General features: G+C 34.9%; 1 protein-coding gene across 1 annotated transcript in view; it reads right to left on the bottom strand.

The window, feature by feature from the left end:
- Positions 1-84: 84 nt before the first annotated feature.
- The window catches only part of LOC123675974 (calcium-activated potassium channel slowpoke), a 62,446-nt gene continuing 38,909 nt past the window's right edge, over positions 85-23,621 (bottom strand). Inside the window, exons 11-27 of the mRNA XM_045611582.1 lie at positions 22,683-22,838; positions 20,674-20,786; positions 19,626-19,781; positions 19,427-19,503; positions 17,484-17,558; positions 16,147-16,197; positions 15,017-15,037; positions 13,703-13,765; positions 12,234-12,263; positions 11,588-11,729; positions 9,500-9,565; positions 8,659-8,833; positions 8,327-8,551; positions 4,917-5,196; positions 4,578-4,827; positions 3,239-3,488; positions 85-3,003 (exon numbers count right to left, since the gene is read on the bottom strand). Of these exons, the coding sequence (XP_045467538.1) occupies positions 2,884-3,003; positions 3,239-3,488; positions 4,578-4,827; positions 4,917-5,196; positions 8,327-8,551; positions 8,659-8,833; positions 9,500-9,565; positions 11,588-11,729; positions 12,234-12,263; positions 13,703-13,765; positions 15,017-15,037; positions 16,147-16,197; positions 17,484-17,558; positions 19,427-19,503; positions 19,626-19,781; positions 20,674-20,786; positions 22,683-22,838 (2,250 nt within the window). The 3' untranslated portion in view covers positions 85-2,883. The remainder of the gene's footprint in view (positions 3,004-3,238; positions 3,489-4,577; positions 4,828-4,916; positions 5,197-8,326; positions 8,552-8,658; positions 8,834-9,499; positions 9,566-11,587; positions 11,730-12,233; positions 12,264-13,702; positions 13,766-15,016; positions 15,038-16,146; positions 16,198-17,483; positions 17,559-19,426; positions 19,504-19,625; positions 19,782-20,673; positions 20,787-22,682; positions 22,839-23,621) is intronic.

Below are 23,621 nucleotides of genomic sequence, written 5' to 3'. Positions count from 1 at the left end.
CGGGCCTCACGCCGTTGGATTTTTTCTTAGCAAGCTTCGGATATAGGATCTTTGGGGAATTTTGGACCATAATAGACAAGAACACATTTTTTCTACATTTTATTAGCGTCATATGACACTCGATTTACATATACCATCGAAAAATGGAAGTGCGATTTTTAATTCATGGCATGAAGATTGAATCGCCGAATTGAAAAATACGATAAATTATTTTATTCATATGGAACAAAATGGTTTTTATACTCATTCCTTACATCATTAAACGGATTTTAAAAGAAATAAGTGTCAATTGACTGATTACGTTGATATGCTAACAACATTGCTTATAATATTTAATTATATTAAAATATTGCTCGGCTTCATAATTTGGGCATAGAAATATAGATATCAGCAGTGATATGCATTTTTATAACCTAGAAGGGAAGCTTGGGATATGCCATTCATGCTTACAGTAGGTGTAACAAACTGATAGTGTAGATAGTACTACTGAATATAAGAACAAATTTCGTGAAAACATGGGTCCTAACTGATTTTTTTCAATAATTATAAAATTGCTGAGCTTGTACCGAAAATAATGGTGCTCATTTTGAACATCCTCAATTTTTTCCTTGCTCAATTCTAGAAAGTAAAAAGAGTTAGAACTCATACAAGAAATTCGGCCATATTTTCATTCAAGATCTTCTCTTCAAGTTTGTTACATCTACTCTGGGACACCCTGTATAAATAGGTTATACCAAGCTTCCAAAATTCCATTACGAAAATTGAAAATATTATCTTTGTCGAAAATTGTACAAGCGAATAATTTTTTTTTTTTTTAAATAACACTCATGTTCGTATGTTTGTTTCACAGTTTGTTAAATCAATCGTATTTTCATTTCTCAGCGATTACCTTCATAAGTCTTATGTTTGAATGAAGTGATTACCTATATAATTAATATATAATAATTAACAAGACACACATGTGAGATTGTTGCATTTTCAATATCAGTAAATTCTTTTGCTGGATCGAGTATGTCATCATTTAAAAAACATCGTAAATATCTATTTTCAAGCCGTATTCTGTTTTCCAATAATTCAATATCGATATATTGCTAAACAAGATAAGAGTCCAATTGGAATTCAATAAATTACTGTACACATGTTTTTTTTTTGCGTATAAACAACGAAATTTTAGATTGAAAACTAAATATATACAATATCACATTTTAAATCCTTTTAATTTCTTCAGGCAAATTAGAGTTGTATTAAAAAACGTGTTTTTTTACAGACTTCGTCTTGGTTCTCAAATATTCTCGCGAAGATTTGAAATTTTTGATTGTTTGTATCAATTGAAAGTTGTTATTTTATTGAGCAGAAATGATACGTTCCAAAATCAGAAAATTGAAAGAAGTTATGATTTATGATCAGAATTCCTCATCAATCGTCAACAAATTTTTTAAAGCACTTTTTTGATGAATTCAGATGATAGTTATATTTCGAATTTTCGATTTCCAAGCACATTTGATGATAAAATCAGAACTAACTTGCCTGCATGTACTATATATACATATTTTACACCTTTGATTACAATATAAAAAAGATTTTTAACGATTAACTATATAAAAATTAATTTCACAATAACAATTAGGTCATTTTACCATTATACCTTCAGCATCTAACAATAAATCTACTATTTAACATTTTCACTATAAAAGCTCTTTTTCACTTGCTCTTGATCACATGGCACAGCAGATTAAAAAATTTCCCTTATAGGCAATCGTAATTTTTTAAGTTTTTTCATCGATGTGATGAAACTATTCACAAGATTCATTTTAAAGCACACTTCTTCAAAATTTCAATATTCCGATCATTTGTAGCGCCCTCTTCTTGAAGAATTTCTAAAAAGGGAGAACCAAACAAGAAAAGGTTCACGAAAAATTAGAAACAATGTTTATATTCGGAGAAGAACTGAACAGTTTGTTGATTGTCAGTTTGGTGGGATTGATTTGAACGAGAAAACTGCCCGTAAATTTAAAAAAAATCTCCCATTTAACATCTTCTAATTATATTCACAACCTAGATGAGGGCGAATCCAAACATTAAACATTTCAAAATACGAAAAAAGAATAAATCTTGAAAACAAAGCGAATAAACTCATTTCGTAAAATAAAACTATAAAAGAAAAATAAGGGGTTTTTCCAATAGGAATTGTAAGCTTAAAAACTGTTATAATGGCAACACTGTATTATTTTTTGACATTTATAATGTCATTTATTTTCAGTAGGTTATGTCATTTATTTATTCGAAGATACACGCTTCAACAACGTTTAGCAATTGTTAAATTGTTTAATCAAAATCAGTGCCTATTTGTGAATACTGAGAGAAATTTGACAATAAATTTCTCCGAGTATTCACAAATGAGCACTTTTCTGAAAAAAACAATTCAACATTTTCTGAACGTTATTAAGAATTGTATTTCCCTATGATTGAATAACACAATCGTCTGACCACAAATGACATGAGAAATGTCAAAGAATAATACTCACTGTTGCCACTTTTAAAAGGAGAGCAGTTTTCTCTTCACATGTGTGTGAGGTTATACTTTAACCATTATGATAACGAAATATGTGCAAACTTCAATATTGAAACCTAAGTTTCATTGTACTTATACCATTCTCCATTTTTCAATAATCATGAAAAACAAATATTCGAGTTTAACAAAGAAAAAAAAATTATAAGTATATACCTCATACAACCTCCCAAAACATGTTGTATTCTTACCCAATAACATGTCTGTTGTACTTAACATTAAAGAATAAAAATAACAAAAATTGGAATGATGACTTGGCGAAATAATTAAATATAGGAATAGGGACCATCGGTGAGGGCGCTACAAAGCAGTAGTCAAGAATTGTCGTCTTTGTTAGTGCCCCCTCCACCTGTACCGCTACCTTGACCAGTTGCTGCACGCCCTCTTACTTGCTTGTACTCCAGGCCTGGATCGAACTGCATCAACACGAAAACCTATGGATAAAAGTTGCTTTTAGTTTGTAACAGCAACTTTGGTTACAACAGGATGGATCTACATGCCACAAATTTGGTGCAGCAATGACTGAAGTGTCGAATTATCAGTGAATATGGTGATGTCGATTGGCCGCCCAGAAGTTACGATTTGGCGTCGTTGGACTATTTTGTGTTTATTTGCTTTGCGAAAATACAGGGTGGTAGAAGACCAGATGGTATAGACAGATTGACTCACCTGATCAGTTGGTAGTAGCTGAAAATCATCTGGCGGGTTAGTGATGACGTATCTTTTACTACTGGCGTCGCAGGATGAACTTGTATCCCTAAACCTGTACAATCCGATACAGAGCATCCCAAACTGTTTGAGCGCAGCCACAAATAGATCGCCATACTTTCCAGTCTCCCCAAATTGGGCCAATGGTCCATCGTACAAAGATATCTGGCCCACTCGACATCTGTCCCTATTCGAAAGACTATCGGGTGTGCTGAAAGATAGAAGGAATCAAGGGTTAGGCAAATGCAATTGGGTAGCTCTTTTGTCTATGTGAACAATCTTGAGCAGTTACAATTTATCATGGATTTATGCAGATTTTCACCTGATGCAATGTATAGGGTGTTTTTTTTCGAGGTATATAACTTTAAGTTGGCATTACTGTTCAAGAAGGCGACCGATTTAATAGCTGTCAAATGATTTATTCTCAGTTTGGTTTGGCAATTCATCATGGATAGACTTACGCCTGAACAACGCTTGCAAATAGTGCAATTTTATTTCGAAAATAATGGTTCTGAGCGGAATACGTAACGCGCACTACGTCCATTTTATTTTGTTTAGCGATGAAGCGCACTTCTGGTAGAATGGCTACGTCAACAAACAAAACTGCCGCATTTGGAGTGAAGCTAATCCTCAAGTGTATGTCGAAACACCGTTACATCCAGAAAAATTCGCTGTTTGGTGCGCTTTATGGGCTGGTGGAATCATTGGTCCGTACTTCTTCAAAAACGATGATGGCCAGAACGTTACAGTCAATGGTGATCGATATAGAGCCATGATTACTATTTTTTTCATTCCTGAATTGAACAACTACGATGTCCAGGAGCTGTGGTTCCAACAAGACGGCGCAACATGTCACACAGCTCGTGCCACAATCGATTTATTGAAAGACACGTTTGGTGACCGCTTAATTTCACGTTTTTGACCTGAGAATTGGCCTCCGAGATCTTGTGATTCAACACCGCTAGACTACTTTCTGTGGGGCTATGTAAAGTCATTGGTCTATGCGGATAAGCCACAAACCCTTGACCATTTGGAAGAGAACATTCGCCGTGTTATTGCCGATATACGGCCACAAATGTTGGAAAAAGTCATCGAGAATTGGACGTCCAGATTGGATTACATCCGAGCCAGCCGTGGCGGTCATATGCCAGAAATAATATTTTAAATGTAATGCCACAAGATTATCTTGCGGATAAATGAAATTCATGTCAATCGAATAATCCATCGTTGTTTTATTGCAATTCAAAGTTCTATAGCTCTAAAAAAAACACCTTTATATTGAAAAAATGTTTAAACTCACCTGTATCCTCCTCGTAGGCCAGCTCCTTCTGCTAGTATGAGCTCAAGTTCTGGAGTGGCTCCTCCAGTGATGAGCGACCTGATGAGAGTTAAGGCATTCTGATTGAAGTAGGTGGTGGACATCAAAGAGTCCAACACACTGACTGCAAAAGCTGTTCCACACGCAAAAGGCTGAGTCAGATAGAGCTCAGTGTCTGGGTCATCATCGTCGTCTTGGTCCAAGAACTGCACATTGCTGTCGTTTACCAGTTCTGTAAAGGTGGAGTAACAAGCACATTAATTCAGTATAAGAGCACCATTATGGTGACATAATCATTGAAGAAGAGGGTTGTTTTCTTACCAGTAATCATGGGAACATTAGCACCGTAGACCGATCCCCTCCTCTGCAAGATGATAGGGCTTCCCACAGGAGTTCCTGCGGTATTGTCACCATTGGTCTGGCTGAGCACTCCTATCGTATCGTCGAAGGTCATGGCCTTGATATTGAGGGAAGCCAATATCGCCTCTTTATCTGCTAATGTGGGGTCGTCATTACTTGGAACTTTCGCTGACAAAATGCAGCACATATCACATAAATTGACATTCACAGCTCTGAGATCTGCCCTGCTCAATGGTGAACCCTGCAAAACAATATGTTATGTGCAAAGAGTCATTACTACCAATATTTCTACTACTACATTTCAATTCTCAGGAAAATCAAAATTACACTGCTCAAAAAAATTAACGCACATTCTGAAAATCTCAATTTTAATGAAAGTTAACTCTACATTGACTTGATAACTTATTTTTTATGTTCTCTCGGGAAGGTTTCGAACGAAACAAGACACATTAAATGGAAGAAAAATTCAGGATTTCACCGAATCTTATGTGAAAGAAGAGAAATAAACAATTTTCAAAATACTGGAATGCTGATAAGTGATTTAATCCTTGGTATTTCCACCCCTTACGTTAATTACAGCTCGGCAACGACGGTTCATACTCAAAATGAGTGATCTTAAAATGTTCTGATCTAATCCTTCCCAAATTTCTCTGAGTTGGATTCCTAAGTAATAAAGAGTAGCTGGATGATTTTCTGAACTTCTCAGCCTTCTATTGAGGTTGTCCCAAACCTGCTAAATCGGATTGAGATCTGGACTTCTAGCTGGCCATTCTATTCGTGAGACTTCAACTTCTTCAAGGTACTCCTGAACGATGCGCGCACGATGGGGTCTGGCATTATCGTCCATAAAAATGAAATTTTCAACGATGTATGGGGCAAATGGCACTACATGCTCTTCAAGAATGTTCCTTATATACCTATCAGCATTCATAGCTCCATTATCAACAACCACTAGGTCTGTGCGAGCAGTCAAATATATTCCAACCCATACCATAATCAATCCTCCCCCGAAACCAGTAGTATTCAGGAAATTGCACTGAGCATATCTTTCATGTGGACGTCTGTATACAAGGGAACGTCGATTACAATGGTAGAGGCAGAATCTAGACTCATCTGTGAAGAGAACTCTTTCCCAATCAGCCTCTTCCCAATGGATATGCTCTCTCGCAAAATCCAAACGCGCCCTTCGATGGGCTGGGGTAAGAGCTGGCCCTCTTGCCGCGACACGAGGCCTTAAATCATATCCTCTGAGGCGATTTCTTATTGTCTGAGTGCTAATTTGCACCCCATGAGTTTGCTGTCTCCCTGAATCGCTGCAATATTCTGGACACACTTGTATGGGAAACTCCAAACCTTTCTGCAATTCTTGTGTATGTCCACTCTTCTTCTCGCAAAACTACCGCTTGGGCACATTCCTCTTGGGTCAAATTGCGTGTTTCGCGTTGCATAGCGATCGAGTGTAGATAATCAAACGAAAGAAAAACTATTGATTACTAGAATTGATCGAGAACAACTGATTTCAGAATGGAGCCAATTCATTCAAAATCTGATTCTCTCATCTTTTTTTATTCCTGCTGGGAAAAACATCTGTATTGAAGAAAAACGTTGAAAGTGGATAACATATGCATGCATAATTCTGATAAAAATAATTATCATTGAGAACACCTTCAGTTGTAGAATAAGTTCGAGATTTCCATAATGTGCGTTAATTTTTTTGCGCAGTGTATTATGAAGATCCAGTTAGTAAGCTGTGATGAAACACTCTAATCTCGAAAACAAAGCGTTCCATGTTCATAGGACTTTTTACTTGAAATTATTCAATGAATCTGTAATTCTCCTTGTACCTCTAATTTAGGAACACCCTGTGCAGTCGATAAAAAATTAAGCTGGAAGATCCACATAGCTTGAAGATCTACAGAGCCAGTGGATTGAAATTTTAAATCCAACAATTGCAGAATTGAAAAGGTATGAGTTTTCACGCGAAGAAAATACCTTCCTATCCAATTTGTCCAGAAGGGTGAGAATCCCCCAACCGATTTTCAGGAGAAATTTTCACACCAGGACAGCAGGAATGCGAGGAGATAGCAGGAATATCCAAGTTTTCCAGCCGTATCCCTTCCATTCTACTTCCACAACCCCCGATCAATACATTCTGTGACGTAACACAACCACCCTTCAGGTTCAATAAGAATTTTCTGTTCTCCTCATAGCTTGGAAACTGTCCCAGGAGGAAAATATTGCGTAAAAACAAGCAGAGTGATTTTCCTATCAGCAAATACCATCGTAAACTCTTTCAATTGATAAATATATGATTTCCATAACTTTTCATCGTCGAAATTCTTGGCGTGGAAAGCGGATTTTGGGAAGTTTTTCCAGGAAAACTGGATACCAGTATAAGGAAACTAGGAGTTGTAGGAGGTCGTGGAAAATTCCTGCTGAAGGGAAATTCCTCCATTTCCCTCCATCGTTATCGTGAAAACAATGCTTTTCCAAATTGACAGCTAGGATGGTCATTTCCATTTTGTTCCAGAGCTAAGGATTTAAATATTTGAATGGTCTGAGTGATGTTGGAAAGTCTTAAGATGCGTTTTTCCACGTGAAAATTGAATGGAGTTATTGGAGGTAGACATTTTGGCTAAAGGGGGAAAGGTGAAAATCATCCAGGTAGTCTTGGAGGGAATTTTCCACCAAGAGAATATGACTGCGAGGAGGTATTGAAGGATTTTCCTTTCCAACCCTGCTGGCTTTCACCCTAAGATCAACGGAATGTTCCATTCCTGCTATCCTGGTAGCTAGGGAAAATTTCCCGCTAAAAGCTTGATGAAGGAAGATTTCATTTGATTGATAAATGAAAAAATATTTTTCACAGAAAATTTTCACGGTGTTATATAATATTTGAAATATCGCAAGATATACATTAGACATCATTTCAGGTGCCATAATTACATATTGGGGTGATTACTTGGACGATGTTATAACAATAATAATGTAGTTTATTTATTATTTATGAAAAAAGTTTCACAAACATGGGTTCTTAACTTCATTTGCCAGATATACAGGATGTAAAATCCAATTAAAAAAAAAAATCTTTAGTTCATTTGAAAACATTTGATAACTAGGAATGCTTCCTTTGAACCACCGTTTTCGAAAAAGGGATTTTTCTGAAATTCTTTATTTTTTTACAAGAGTTTTTTTCTTGATAACAGAATCAGTTAAGAAAAAATTGCAGGAAATCAAAAGGTTTTCAAGAGAGACTTTATTTTATCAAAGGTTTTTTGAAAATCATTCAAGTAATCATCCCTCTTCATTTTAGGAATAGAGTATAGTAAACATGGACTGATATATGAGAATGCCTGAATTTATATACTTACATTCAGAACAGATATTTTCGGTAAATTTTGCAGCATCTTCCACTCCCTCCTGATATAATCTACAGAACCAACTATCACAACATGTTTGAGCTCGTGGTAATGAAAGTTGCTGGCACGAAGTGGCATCACCAGGTTCCTGAGCCCAATCAGAGGAGAATCAGGATCGGCGAACAAGCACACCACCACGTGACCATTCAGTACAGTCATTGCCGCTTGATTTCGGTCCTGAAACAATCACATTCTTCCATTTCCGAATAAATAAGCACCCCTAAGATAGAACCGTGGGTGATCCCCTCGGTCACCTTTTCGAAGCAAGGGTAAGTTGAACTTACAAGGATGCATTCCTCGAGTCCTTTTGCTGGTCCCCAGTGGAACATTCCGGTACTATCGTATTTCATTTCAGTCTTTTCAAAGTCAAAGTCCTTCGCTTGGTCGTCAGCTAAACCTACAGGGAGGGCCACTCCATTGTTGTTTTGGTTGGTACCTCCACTAGTCCGACTTGTCGGCCTATGTAATAAGATCATTTTAAAGGAATGTTTTTACAGTTGAAGATCTACATTGGCATTCCGATATGCAACTAGGTCAACAACTATGTCGATTCATTGAAATTTGAGCATTCAGCATTTTCAACTTCAACAAACACGAATGTTACTGAAGGCTCAAAAAGGGTTAAGATGCTGGAAGAGCTATTTGTTTTTCTATTTTTTCAAAGCCAGTATTGCTATTGGTGAAAAGAAATAGAAGAATGATGATGGGTTTCAAGAATCTACTAAAAACGTACGTTGACATGCAAAACCGTACTTTCTAATAAAATAGGACTCAATTGCTTCAGAATTTTGAAGTGAAAATACTACAAAACCCTAAACCACTATGGAATCACCTTTCAACATTTTACATGCGTTAGTATTAGAATGAAGAATCTGCAAGGAAATACTGAAATTGCATGACTTCTTGAAAGGCTTTCCTTTCTTTTATCACATAAGTGGATTTTTTTTAGGTTTTCTTTTCATTTGCCCGAAACCTTTGAGACAACAATACAGTTTTTGAATAACTTCTGTACTAACTAGAGGTGCTGAAGCACAAGTCTTCTACAGGAAGAAGTGCATTTAATCAAAGATCAAGCACAGCAAGCATTAGTAATAAGTGAGAAGTGTTAAGTTCTGCTAAGCATACATGAGTTTTTTGACTTCATAGGCAAGATGGTAGCCTGCATAAGATGTGGTATCCTGTTCCGTTGTTCTGAAAATAGCACATTGCCAATAGCACACCACCAGAATTTCAACCAATTTTCAAAACTGTTGAAGCGAAGGATCTTTGAGCATTTTCCACGAATTTCCACTCACAGATGTCACATCTTAATTTTGTTGTGAACTAGCAGGTAAATTGAGAAGTGTGGGAAAGATTGATGATAAAAAAAGGCAAGAGTACCAAGCACCAGTGAGTGCACTCAAAAATGGCTGTATTGAACGTGAAATTGCATATAAAGGATAACATGAGATTAAGATAGGAAAGCTAAAGATCATTCGCTTCGAAGTGTGAGAAAAAATTGAGAATATAGTCTGTTTCGTTATGGTAGATGTGTATATAAAACGATGTATGTTTTAGTGGAGGATTTTTTGTTTATATCGATACCTAACCAAGATGTTGTGGTGAGTCGATAATCTTCGAACATTTTGGGATAAGAGCTAATGATGAAATTGTTCTCGAAGTGTAAACAGCTCCTGCTGAAAGCTTGTGATTTTTGTGAATGGATTAGAAAATTTGAACTACCTTAGTTTTCCAGCTGTTTTAGTAGTGATAAATGTGTTAATAAAAATTTATATAATAGTGTCATGCATTTGTTGTGATCAATGTGTATAAATAAAGATTGTGAAAAGTCATTGCAATATGTAATTATGAGAAATGTTTTTTTTTAAATTGGAATAATATTTTTATTGTAGAATGAAAATCTTTTGAAATAAAAAGAGGGTTTTCTGATAAGGCACCTGAAGAGTATGCTCTTGAGAGGGAAAACACCACGTGACATTCAGGTGATCTGTTAATATTTTCCCAGAGGAAAAAGGACAAAAATAATATGCCAGAACCATTGAATGACAAGTAAAGGGTGTTTTTTAGAGCTATAGAACTTTAAATTGCAATAAAACAACGATAGATTATTCGATTGACATGAATTTTATTTATCCGCAAGATAATCTTGTGGCATTATATTTTAAATATGATTTCTGGCATATGATCTCTCGGCTGGCTCGGATGTAGTCCAATCTGGACGTCCAATTTTCGATGACTTTCTCCAACATTTGTGGCCGTATATCGGCAATAACACGGCGAATGTTGTCTTCCAAATGGTCAAGGGTTTGTGGCTTATCCGCATAGACCCATGACTTTACATAGCCCCACAAAAAGTCTAGCGGTGTTAAATCACAAGATCTTGGAGGCCAATTCACAGGTCCAAAACGTGAAATTAGGCGGTCACCAAACGTGTCTTTCAATAAATCGATTGTGGCACGAGCTGTGTGACATGTTGCGCCGTCTTGTTGGAACCACAGCTCCTGGACATTATTGTTGTTCAATTCAGGAATGAATAAGTTAGTAATCATGGCTCTATACCGATCAACATTGACTGTAACGTTCTGGCCATCATCGTTTTTGAAGAAGTACGGACCAATGATTCCACCAGCCTATAAAGCGCATCAAACAGTCAGTTTTTCTGGATGTAACGGTGTTTCGACATACACTTGAGGATTAATTTCACTCCAAATGTGGCAGTTTTGTTGGTTGATGTAGCCTTTCAACCAGAAGTGTGCTTCATCGCTAAACAAAATAAAATAGACGTAGTGCGCGATACGTATAACGCACAGAACCATTATTTTCGAAATAAAATTGCACTATTTGCAAGCGTTGTTTAGGCGTGAGTCAATTCATGATGAATTGCCAAACCAAACTGAGAATAAATCACTTGACAGCTGTTAAATCGGTCGCCATCTCGTAATGCCAACTTAAAGTTATATACCTCGAAAAAAAAACACCTGTTAGAAGTTGAACAATAGTTCCAACTACCGTCTAAAGGACGTACTCATTTTGATTTTCATTTTGAACTGAGCAGTCACTTGATGGTGTTTCCTCTTAAAGGCTTTTTTAACATCGTCTCGATGAATTATTTCAATGTAATTTCCATTAAATTCATTCAGCATCTTGTCCTCATAAGAAAACCCTTCTTAGGAAGAATGTTTCAAAAATACTTTTTAGACGAACAATGCTTACCTCGAGTTATACCCAGGAGACACAACAGTATCAGTCGTGGTTCTGTTGACGTTTGGTTTCACCTTATTCAAAGGTTTTGTTGAGTTGACCATGTTAGAAGTTATCATGGCACTGTTCCTGTGGTTCTGATTACGATGACCTACTGTTGGGAGAAAAAGGAGGATGTGTCAATTCACAAATTCACAAACATTTTAAGGAAGAGGTTTGATGATTTTATAGTTTTGAGAACTACGTATATTCATCAATGATTTACACCTTATCCTAGGCTATATCATAAATTGGAATGAATTGAAATAGGTGGGAGCTAAAGCAGAATGGTTGAATGTTAAAACAGGGTTGCTTAGGTGAAAGACTACATTAATGAGTTGGAATATGTCCCCTATTTTTGTGTGTATCTTCATAAAACCAGAAAAATGGTGAAGAATAGAGGAGTGACAGGAGTGAATAACAATCGATAAAACTATTTACGAAGAGTTAACTGGTGGCTGATGATTCTTTTTTATTGGAAATGGATGTTATCACAATCTACTTTCTCCAGTATTTGGAAAATGTCAACCTTTCTGCCATTCTATGCATGGCTGATATGGTATAAAAAACTAAGGGAAGAAACGAAGACACTGGGCTAAAACCCTGGACTCGAACTTACTGTGAAAATCTTCATGCCTGTTTATGTCACCTGCAAAGAAACAAGAGCTTAGATCTAAATAGCGCGTTTTTTATACTATTCACAAATATATGGGTATCTACTGCACATAAAAGGATTAAGAGAAAACGGTATACATTCACTGACAATGTCGCAATTTAGAGATTTTAGGAACAGAGTTTTTCAAGAAGCCTTCTATTGTACGAACAAAGGGTGACGTCGATTTGACGCAAAAAACTTTCTGAACCATATTAGTAGATCTGTCTAGCTGGTAGATCTACATAGGTACTCGGCAGATCTACACAACTGATAGACCTTGCTTGGTCACTGGTCTACTTCTATATCATTATTTCCGAAAATGCATTTCTTGGAAGCTCCTAGAAGATACTCCAAAAAATTTTTATCAGTTGATTCGAATGTTATCTAGAGTAGGTTAGATTACAAAGAATGCATTTTCAAAAATTGAAGTCATAGAACAAAGTTCGATTTTTCGACAATATTAACTTTGAAAAAATGACATAAAATATTATATTCTGTTTGATATCAACATCCAATGACATTAAAATTTCTTGATTGGTTTTTTTAGTTAGTTTTTTTCATTATTATTGATCTGAATATCGTAAAATGGTAAGCGTATTCAACTATCACCCTTAAGCGCAAAAAATAAAATTTTAAATGACCACACCATTCGTGAGGAGATTTGGACAATTTTAGTGGATTGAATCTAGTTTGATCTCTAATTATTTAGAAAATTTGATGGATATTGATAAAATTTGTTCTGTACCTTTTGAAAAACATTCATTATCGGCTAAATAGGTATAATGAGTTTATGAATTATTGTAACCTCGTAGTGACGTTGAAAAATTTTTTTATGGCTTTTTATTAATACTGGAAACTACCTATAATAAAATTTTGAAATTGATAATCTAAATCTAAGTCTATTGTTAATTGACAATTATTAATCAAATTTTGTGAGCTTTCTGTTTCCAAGCATGCCATAAGTAGAGGGATTCCCAATAGAAATTATAGAATTGAAAATGGTTGACATTGACATTGACAAAACGTTGACATTTCTTATGTCATTTGTGTCCAGTAGGTTATGCGATTTAATCATGGAAATATACATGCATAGATTTCTGGATAACACCTCTTATCTTTACCAAATGGCGCCAATGAATCTTGAAATCGTATTCCTACTGCGTTTTCCTACTATGTTATCATTACACAATAGTATTTTATCTTTTAGTGCAATTTTTTTTATAAAAATACGAAATCTGATTTACTGTATATTTTTTAGGTCAAATCAATATAATCTAATTCAAAAAAAAATCCTTCACTGTTTTCAAATTTTTATTTTTTTCCTCACGAATCTTGGTGCGATCAGCAAAAAAAAAATTTGGAGGTGCTCGAGCAAATTGGTTTTGGACAGACAACAAAGTGTACTAGACGAAGCGAATTTTTTGAAAAAGTACCTCTGAGATGAACCTTCTTGGGTAACTCTGGTGGGGTGAAAGTAGGGGGAGGTTGATGATCATCTGTAAATGACAAATCAAACTCGCACATTCATCTAGTTTCCTATTTTCTAACAGATTTCCTATTCTATGACTATTTCTCTTCTTTATTTATTCAACCTCAAATCGTTATTCTTCTTTCGAATGGAACAATAATTTGATTTCGATATTCATAAAAAGAATCAATTGAAATGAATAATTAATAAAATGAGTGATTGAATCTTCACAGATAGGTAGGTACATAACTTTTAAAGAAGATATAACGATTAAAGATCCTAAGGATTGATACTCCTCCAACAGTTGAATTATAAGGCAAATTTTAGATTTGTTTTTGATTAAAAATTCAATAATCTTTAATGAACCGATCCAAAACGCATTTAAAATAAAATTCTCAACCAGTATATATTTAAGAAAAATTTTGGTCTTTTTGAAGTAAAGCTCGGCTTTCATCTTGAAAATATTGTTATCGAAGATATGTTGAATCTACTAGCTAATCAGAAGTTATGTTCTTTAAGAAAATTCAAATTATAAATTTTTAATAAAACTGTATAGAAAGCTCAGAGTGGGGGCTTTGAAGCGAATGCTCATTGGATATAAAATTTCACGAATCTGAGAACACAATACTCCTGAAAATAGCAATAAATTTTTAAGTAGTTTTTTAACATGAAAAAACCCGAATTTCGGTAAAGTCAGTTCTGTAATTAGGGAAATACTCGGTATATTTTGGCCAACTAGCAGTCCGTATTCGTTTTCAATTGACTTTTTCCTTTGATGAAGTCTTATGAGTAGAATTTGGAAATCTTATGAAAAAACATATAATGATATACCTTTTTGCAAGATGACAACTGAGCTTTATTAAATAGTACCGTCGATTTCTTCAATTTCTTCTTTGTTTGAAGACAATTAAATTCGACTATTGGAATATGCCTAATCAAAAATATACGAGTAAAATCGCTATAAAGATTATACGTGTTATTTATTTAGAAACATACCGTAGCAATTTTACTCGTACATCATAAACATCAATTTTTTTTTTATAAATTTCCTCTAACCCTAAACTATCTAGAGACTAAAATTCCTAAACAATCATTCATGCCATGCCACAAATCATGCACATTCCTAGAGACGGTGAGGAACAACAAGCTCAAAAGAATAATAGTGAGAGAGGCAGTGGAAATATTCTTGAAAGAAAAAGTTTCTTGTGTGTTTTGTGATCCTTCGATGGTCCTTCTTTGTAGGTTTGAGTACTAGTTTCATGTACCAACTAAGACTTACTTGAGTAGGTAAAGTCCTCGCCTGCCATTTAAGAAAAATGGGGTAGAAAAACAAGTCATTTGTGTGTGGATGAAATGGTGACAATCATGGAAATTAAAGAACAACCTTTGCTACCTTTCGTTAAGGGTCAATGAAGAGGTTTCAGGTGTATATTGGTGTATAAGACATTTTGTAAGGTTTGTATTATTAATACAATTCTTCCCATTTATTATAGTTCAAAAATTGCTAAATTTCAAACTTAAAACTTGAGACCAAACCAAAACTAGATGATAGACGACAATACTCTGATCGTGTTCATAGAGGAAGTCGAAAATTGTCTATCTTACTCTTCTGTGAAACGAATATGCAAAATTTGACCATGTTCACAGAAGTAATATTCCGCCCAGAGAAAGTCGAAAATGATCTCTCTTACTCTTATGTGAAACGAATATGCAAATCATTATTCCCAAATTTCGAAAATCTAATTTTATCTTTTGGTTGATTATTTATAATGAATTACCTTAACCCTTTGACCTTTATGAATTGAGTTAATCTCTTCAATTTCCATGACGATGGAGATGAAAACACAGATACTTTGTAAAACACCAAAAAACCGTCCTAATATAACTAATCCACTGAGACTGAGGCTATATCTCAACACGAATCTAACAAAAACTCCAAAAAAATACGTAGAAGAACAATATAATCACTTGGTCAAGCTCATTCTAGTGTATATCTTGAGAACACATAATTTACTTAGGGAATTTGGAAAACTTGTGAAACTTCATATAACTTGAGGTGCTAAAGTACGTTTTACACTGTTACACACCAACAACATTTAGAAAATATGCGAAACCTATATTTACAGTACTGAGAGATAGATTCGATTCACTATTTAGGAAATCACCACGTTTGGAACAACTTTTGTGAGCTGAAAAACCCTGTTCCAAACCTAAGAGATGAGGCAGGTAACTCTTTTCATCATTTGAAAATATATGGTTGGCATTCTTTGGTAGGTGATTTCCCAAAATATAGCGAGTTGTGGAAATGAAGAGGTTGTTGAAGAGGTTAAGTGTTGATTTGCAATTATAAAAGATTTCAGTCTGGTATTGTGTTTTTGTGAGTTTTTACAAAGATTATTTTATACATACTTGCTCTTCCGACCAATTGAATAGCTCTAACACCTTTCCTGAATGTAGCCACTAGATTTCGGACCAGACAAAAAGTTTTCAGTTAGTAGAAGCTGTTGATTCTATGGGGCACTAAATTTTTTGTAGGTACAACTAAGAATCAATTTTTTTTCGAGGAATCATACAAAATATGTATACAGATGGTCAAAAGGGATATTTCATAACTTCCATTGTGTTCCTGTATAAAACCACAGCACTAGATCTAGCTCATACTTGTAGATTAAGTCATGTATAAAGTTGTTTCTGCATTGGTTTGAATATGGGGGATAAATGCAATCTACAGCCTTTTTCTAGCTTTTCTGGTTTCCCCTTTTCATTTTCTGTTGACTTTAGATTATATTGATATCTCTCATTTTATTCTCTTTTATTACAAACAATCATGCTTAACAAATAGACAATTTTGTTGAATTTTAGATCTCACTGGGTTACTTTATTTCCCATTGAGTTAATTCTTGTTTGTTTGACATGTTTCATTTTGATTTCTTGTTAATTATTGTTTATTTTCAATTAATTTTGAATCTTTGAAAAATCTGATATTTTAAATTTTTATTATCTAGTGAAACATTTCAAGCAAATGTTGAAGTTCAAATTTGAGTGTTAGTAAAATTCAAATCAGGCAATTAATTTATACTAAGCCAACGTTCCGTCGATATATTCAAATTTTATGAAGGCTACAGAGAGAACAAACAAAATAATTATAAGTTGAAGTAACAAATATGTATAAATAAAAAATAACAAACTCAAAGTTTAAAATATTTACTTGCCGAATAAAAATGATTGGTTTAGGTACAAAGAATATTGGATTTTAACAGTAAAATTTTGTTAAATAAATTAAAACTAATAAATAACGACATTTATTTGACTCAATGCACTCAGTAAGAAAATATTTTGAAATTTCAAAATAGAGAGAAAATAAACTAAATAAGTATAAGTTGAAGTAACAAATAATTGTTATTTCAACTTATATTATTTTCGTTTGTTTTCATTAGTCTTGATAAAGTGAAAATATATAGCCGAAACGTTGTCTTAGTGAAAATTGATCGCCTGATTTCAATGATCCTAACTAATTCGAACTTGTTTACTCAAGGACGTAAAAGTACCAAATTAGTAAACGAATTAATGTTTATTATAACGAAGAATAACCAAAAAGCACATTGACCTGCTCTGCAAACTGACGAACCCCAAATATCACTACTTTTAAACATCACCAAAATCATGATAAACCGTTTTTTTTAAGTGTTAGTGAACGGACAAATTCAAAAAGCAAAAGCACCAATGCAATGGTTAGGATGGCCTACCATCCAAGTATCTGTGATAGGTCGCATTTAGGCCCTGTTTGACCATGCCAGTCTGCATCATGATCATTCCGACATCTGCAAAAAGCGAAAAAACCAAAAGAATCTATGAGGCTTCACGTTGAGAGTTAGTAGTCCTTTCAGGATAAAGGGTTTCACTCCACAATGGTTACAAAACAGTCGTTACATGATGATATACTTACAAAAATACTCGTTTTTTTTTTGTTTCTGACATTATGTGAGATTCAATTCGTCTTTTAGGACCTAACCATGCATAGAATGTGCATAAGGGCTTCATAAATGTGAGTCAAAATCATTCCTTCAGACAGGCAGAAAATTTTTCTCTTCTAACATGATCATTATTGTATCACAATTAAGGAATTGTACAATTTTCAATCTAAAACTATTGACAAGGCAGAGACGAAGATCCCCTTTCTTGAGTACAAAAAATGATCATGTTCATGTCTTTCATCTGGAGAGATGGCTTGATTTATTGATGTTATACTACAAAACGCATGATAAGATCAATCTACGCATACCAATGGCCAAAAAACTATCGGAATAAGTAAGAAGATCAAGTAAATGTTGAAAATGGTGTGGAAAAATTTAAAATGCATAGTCAAAACAAGTCGCAAGTTGCAAACAATCTATAAAAAATGGTAAAAAAATTGTCCACCGTCTCAGGCAGGGTTTAGACAGATCTAGATTCATAGTTTACCTAGATCGTGGGACCAGTTACGTTGTTGTACAGCCACTAAAAGCCACCATAAAAAGTTTAATAGAGATCCATATGGTTTAACTTCATTAAGAACAACTCACATCGGACTAGAACACTATCTTCACCACAATCGATCAAAATCAGTTATGTAAGAAAGAGATATTTCTTCTTACAAACATTTTTAAGAGGTTTCCACATAATTTCTTCGAACAATAATCTACTTGGCAGAAAGTAGATATTTTTAATTTGCGAATGGAAAATAAAACAAAAATTGGTAACTTTTCGTTTTTCGGCAAAAAAAATTTATGATATGTACTTTGTACAAATATTTGATATGATTTTGAAATATTCGTGAAAAAAAGACCTTCCAAAAATCATTACAAAAGAGTTAAAACTATAATTTCGTGGAAGTCGTCGTATAGTGCTGCCCTCTAGTTAATTGTTTCGAAAAAAGAAAGAAGATGAAGTGAATGTACAACTTCGTACACCGTACAAAGTTTGGTCATCGCAGGAGCGCCAGAGGGGAAATGAATAGGTACCAAAGTTTGACTGATACGAGGAAAACCACGTGGTGGTAATCCCTCTCAAGCGGAATTCGGGGAGCGCAGCGATATGTTTCTATCAGCGGTGTTCTGAAGGAAATAATAAACAATAGTGTACAGTTTGCAGTGTTTTTTTATGGAAACTGATTCTACAAATAACTTTTTTTTCTATCGAATTGGGAGACAATTCAAAAAATTATTAATATAAAAATATTGCACAAAAAAGTGACTCTGCAAATAAGAGACCTATAATTACAGAAAAGTTTTTGATCGATTGTGCTGAACTAGTCGTTCTAGCTGAGTGTGGTTCGAAAGTCATAACATCAAATGAATTTTGCCATAAAACTCCAGATTATGTATTATCAGAATAGCAAAAAATGTTTATTTCACAAGATTTAGACATACTCATTTTCATTTGATATTAGATCATCTCATTTCAATTGATATATCAGAAAAAATTCATATTTTTTATAAAAATTTTTCGGTAGCTTCAAGAGATTGGTTGCTAGACTCACATAAATTAAATAATTTCAACAACATGGGCAGATTCATGTATATACACACCGATAGGAGAAAATTAATCCAAAAGACATTGGGAATATGAAAGTAACAAGTTATTACAAATTACAATCAATTATGAAATACAATGGTTTAGGCATACATATGGTGAATCGAAACATACTTACAATTTTTACATTTGCATTTCTTGATGAGGGTCTCATCTTTGATATCGTCGTGGCAGGCTTTGCAATAAAACCAGGCCCTAAATTCAAAGGAAAATCAGAAAAATTCCAGTTTTATTGAGATAAATACTTGTCTATTCATTCCAGAAGCTAGCTCAAGAAATAAAGATACAAAAGCCTAAAATAAACAAAGACAACGTACCTTTTTACTTCGTCAGCTGATTGGGCTATAAAAAATCCTTGTGTATTGGCAACTATTTTTGCTCCTCGTGGATTAATAGAAATCTTTATATCTGCTCCTTCCGTACCTTTCACTTCTATGGCTAGCAGAAGAAGTTTTAATTTGGTGAAGCACAATCTGAGGAAATACAGAACATTAGAGATTATAATTTTTCTAACTAGTAATAATTGATTAATCACACAAAAGCAAAGTAAACTTTGGTCAAAACCTTGGATATGATATTCGATAAAATGTTTTATAGATTATTTCATATTTTATAGGAAATTTCCAATAAATCATATTTTTTCGTTCATACCATAGGTTGAGTGAAAAACTTTCGTAGAAAGCAAAGTTAACTAAGCACTGAATAGTTAAGAAGCATAGCTAACATGCAGCAAGCACATCTACATCAATTTACGACTTGGGCAACATCCTATTTCATCAATATTATAAAGGCTTCTTCCCCAACATTGAAGTTAAGACGAAAAACATTCTTCGATTTATTAAACATTGACCATCAACATCCATTTTTGTGTACGTCCATTGTATCATTAAGAGGGTGGGGGACAAGAAAGGAAATATGATGTTTCAAGGATTCTAATTGGCCTTTTGACCAAGATGAGCCTAGAAACATTTTCTGCCAATAGAGGAGAAAGGTTTCAATGATGTTGTTAAACATGTTTTTACTAAGGTGATAATTGAATGATACTCTAAGTCTAGCTCTACAAATTTCTAGGTGGGTGGATCATCTTCTTATTTATTCAGAGTTTCCACATAAAAATGAGACCATCATTATCTTCCGCAGTCACAGAAATAGGTCAAGGCAGGTTGTGTTAGGTTAGGTAGCGAGTTCTGGGTGAATGCATTAATGACCAGAAAGGTTTCAGATCGATTAAAAGGAGATATCTCATTGTGGAAACTCTTTCTATTCGAAGCACTCTAAGGGAGTGATTTCTAATGATCTATCTATCGGGTTAATGGATTTGGATTCATGTTGTGTTAAATGAACTGAATGAAATTTTGAGCTTACTCGCTGGCTTGAGGGAAGGTCATGCCTGTGAATGATGGGGACAAAGTCTCTGTGTACATCTCACATCCTGTGCCTTGAAGGTAATCGTTCTGCCAAACTTGGGTGTCAGGTGACTGGAACCACAATATAACCAGCCTCAAACCTCAATAGTCAATTCAGCTATAAATTTTTTCATAGATCGAAAAACATATTCATTTGCCCGAAAAGAACACTCTTGTTACGTGGGCTTATTCAACTGATGTTATACGTTTCAAGTCGTTGAAGTTTTGTCACTTTTATTCAAGAACAAACAAGAGAAACATCAACAGCAGATAAACACAAAAGCTTGCATGGATGTAATAGTTGCAGGAGCATTTCTGACAATTTAGAGGAACTGTTAGTTGAACATGAGGTGTGAAAAGGGCCTTGCATTTCTAAACAGTTCTCCGAGTTTATTCGGTGAACTGTTAGGAAATTGTTGACCAAATATGATGTACACATCTCTTCAAAGTTTCAGACCAATGAAATCAATATTTATAGGGTTTGATTTGGAGATCATCAGGATTACCCTCTTGGTTCTATTGGAAAGGAGATTTTCACTAACCAACTTTCCACCTATATTTACAATGAAATTGCTCAATAACGAAGCACTGCTCACATACTTTCACCCTATTCTAGACAATCAAAACATGCATTTCTCCTGCTTAGTTTGCCTGCTAAATTTATGTAGCAGCAACACAACTTTTGAGTTGTGTGCCGTAATTCTGATTCTGGTTGTAGAGTTCCCGAACAAGGAGGTAATTTTATTGAGATTTATCCTACTCTTCAACTATTGTCTTTTGCAGATCAGTCCATAGCTTCTGAATTATATTCCAGATAATCTGAATGATGCTTCTTCTGATTACATCGTCAACAATCTCACTGTTGTTTTTTAATTGCCCATCTCTTTTTGCAGAGAAAACGTTTGCTGAGATATTCACATCAACAATGAACTATCTGGGCTACTTATCATTATTCAGCTGCCCCCAAACCTCAAAAAATCAAACACCAAATAACATTTTCCGAATTGAAGTAGGGATGTGTACACGATATTCAGCGGAGATCTTCTTCGATAGATCTTCATGAAGGATTAACATGAACAGAAGTGAAAGAAAGTGCGACCACCCCATTTTTTTTTCACGGCCAATCGACTTACTCGGTCGCCTGGGCAAAGGGCATTCCTATAAAGGAAGGGCTCAGTGTTTCAGTGTACATCTCCATCCCTGTGCCTCTAAGATAGTCATTGGTCCAAACTTGCATATCTGGGGACTGGAATCATCACGTCGGAAATGATCAGTTCCTTGATTGTACTCACCTCGAAGATTTCTCACGAACGTTTGACTTCAGAAGGGTGCGTTCAGGTTTGACAGTTTTTGAGATTTTTCAGTTCAAGTTTCAAGGACATTAGAACAATAGGTAAGTCGTAGATTTTGAATCAAAACTGATATCCAGGTCACTTATAGAGATATTAGACAAATATGGGAGTCCCACAAGGGTACTATATTATTGTACCCATAAAATTTATTTTGATGTTGCATTTAGGTAAAATACCTACGGTATTCAGTAAGGGATTTCTAGGTCGATACAAGATTTAGAGAAAGAAAAAATGAACCTACTGCATTCTGATTGAAGAATATAACTATTATGAACTTAATTAATGTAACCTGTATGATGGATTGAATAGGAGTTCCAAAGGGATCCCTTATTGAACCCACAATCTTCTTGATAAACGAGTTTAGAAAAATTACTCTTCATGGAACTGTTCTGTGTATTTAAAGATTATTTTGATGGTAAACTTTTGATCCTTGAATTGAATGATCTCCTTTTCAACCTGCCTGTTCTGAAGTCAAAGCTATTGACTTAAAGAATATCAAAAAATATATAGTTAATTCACCTCGTCCTTCACGACATGTTATCAAGAAGATTTATCTTAGACTTTGCTGAAAACTGAATTGAATTCCGAATGGAAATTCTACATACAAATTTCTTACCGTTTTGAAAGAACGCATGGCAAATAAATTCGCCATCATCGTTGAAAAACCTGGAGCCAAACAGGATTGAGCGATGAAACCCAGCTTCAATTCGGCTAGACAGATGACATCATCTCCTTGCTTCCAATCCCACGATGGTATGTTCAGGAGATAAGCCTGCAAATGATTTTCTGTAATGAGAAAAAGATTCGCCACATATTGTTAGGATGATATACATGTAGGATCCAGTTACTGTTCCCTGTAAATAATTGCGATGGTCAACCGGATGCTTGGAGACCTATTAGTTTCTTCTAGTGTCGAGGACATGACAGTTTCAATGAATTTACAGGGAACGAATTGTTATTGTACATATAATGTAAAAAGGATGTGTTATATTCAAGGTGTCGAAGATATGTCATGTAGTTGTAAATCTTGAAGAGATTTACTGTGGGGTTGGGAAAGTTCGAAGGCAACACGGTCGTACCAGATGTGTAACATCTGTGTATTAGGTTCTAGTCCTTCGAGAATATTCGATTTCCAGGAATCCGCGAAGATCTTTGTGGTCGGTACGGCAAAATTCTTATTGGACTAGGGGATGGTACTTTTCCTAGGGTGTGGTCAAGCCGAAAGAAGGGAGGTCGATATTCGAGACAGGGTAAGCTCCAATCGGCAGAGAGTTCAGTTCAAATTAAGCCGGAGACGGGAAGAGTTCAAGGCAAGTCTAAGACGAGTCAAGTTCGGTCGGTCAACTTAAGACGCGAAAAGACGGTTCGCGAACGAGTTAGAGACGAGATGACCGAAAACTTGAAGTACGACGAAGACGTGATAAACGAAGACGTTTCGAGTAATCAACAAACGAGTTAAAGACGAAATTCAGTACCGTAGTGAGAAACTTGTAATTAGGACTTTATTAGGATCTTCTCAATACTGAGTTTGTACTGTAAAAGTGTGGCTTTGTAA

This window comes from Harmonia axyridis, chromosome 3 (assembly GCF_914767665.1).
Source record: "Harmonia axyridis chromosome 3, icHarAxyr1.1, whole genome shotgun sequence".
In the NCBI taxonomy this organism is placed as follows: Eukaryota; Metazoa; Arthropoda; class Insecta; order Coleoptera; family Coccinellidae; genus Harmonia; species Harmonia axyridis.
The sequence above is the reverse complement of the archived record's forward strand: the minus strand, read 5'-3'. Positions and strand labels throughout refer to the sequence as shown.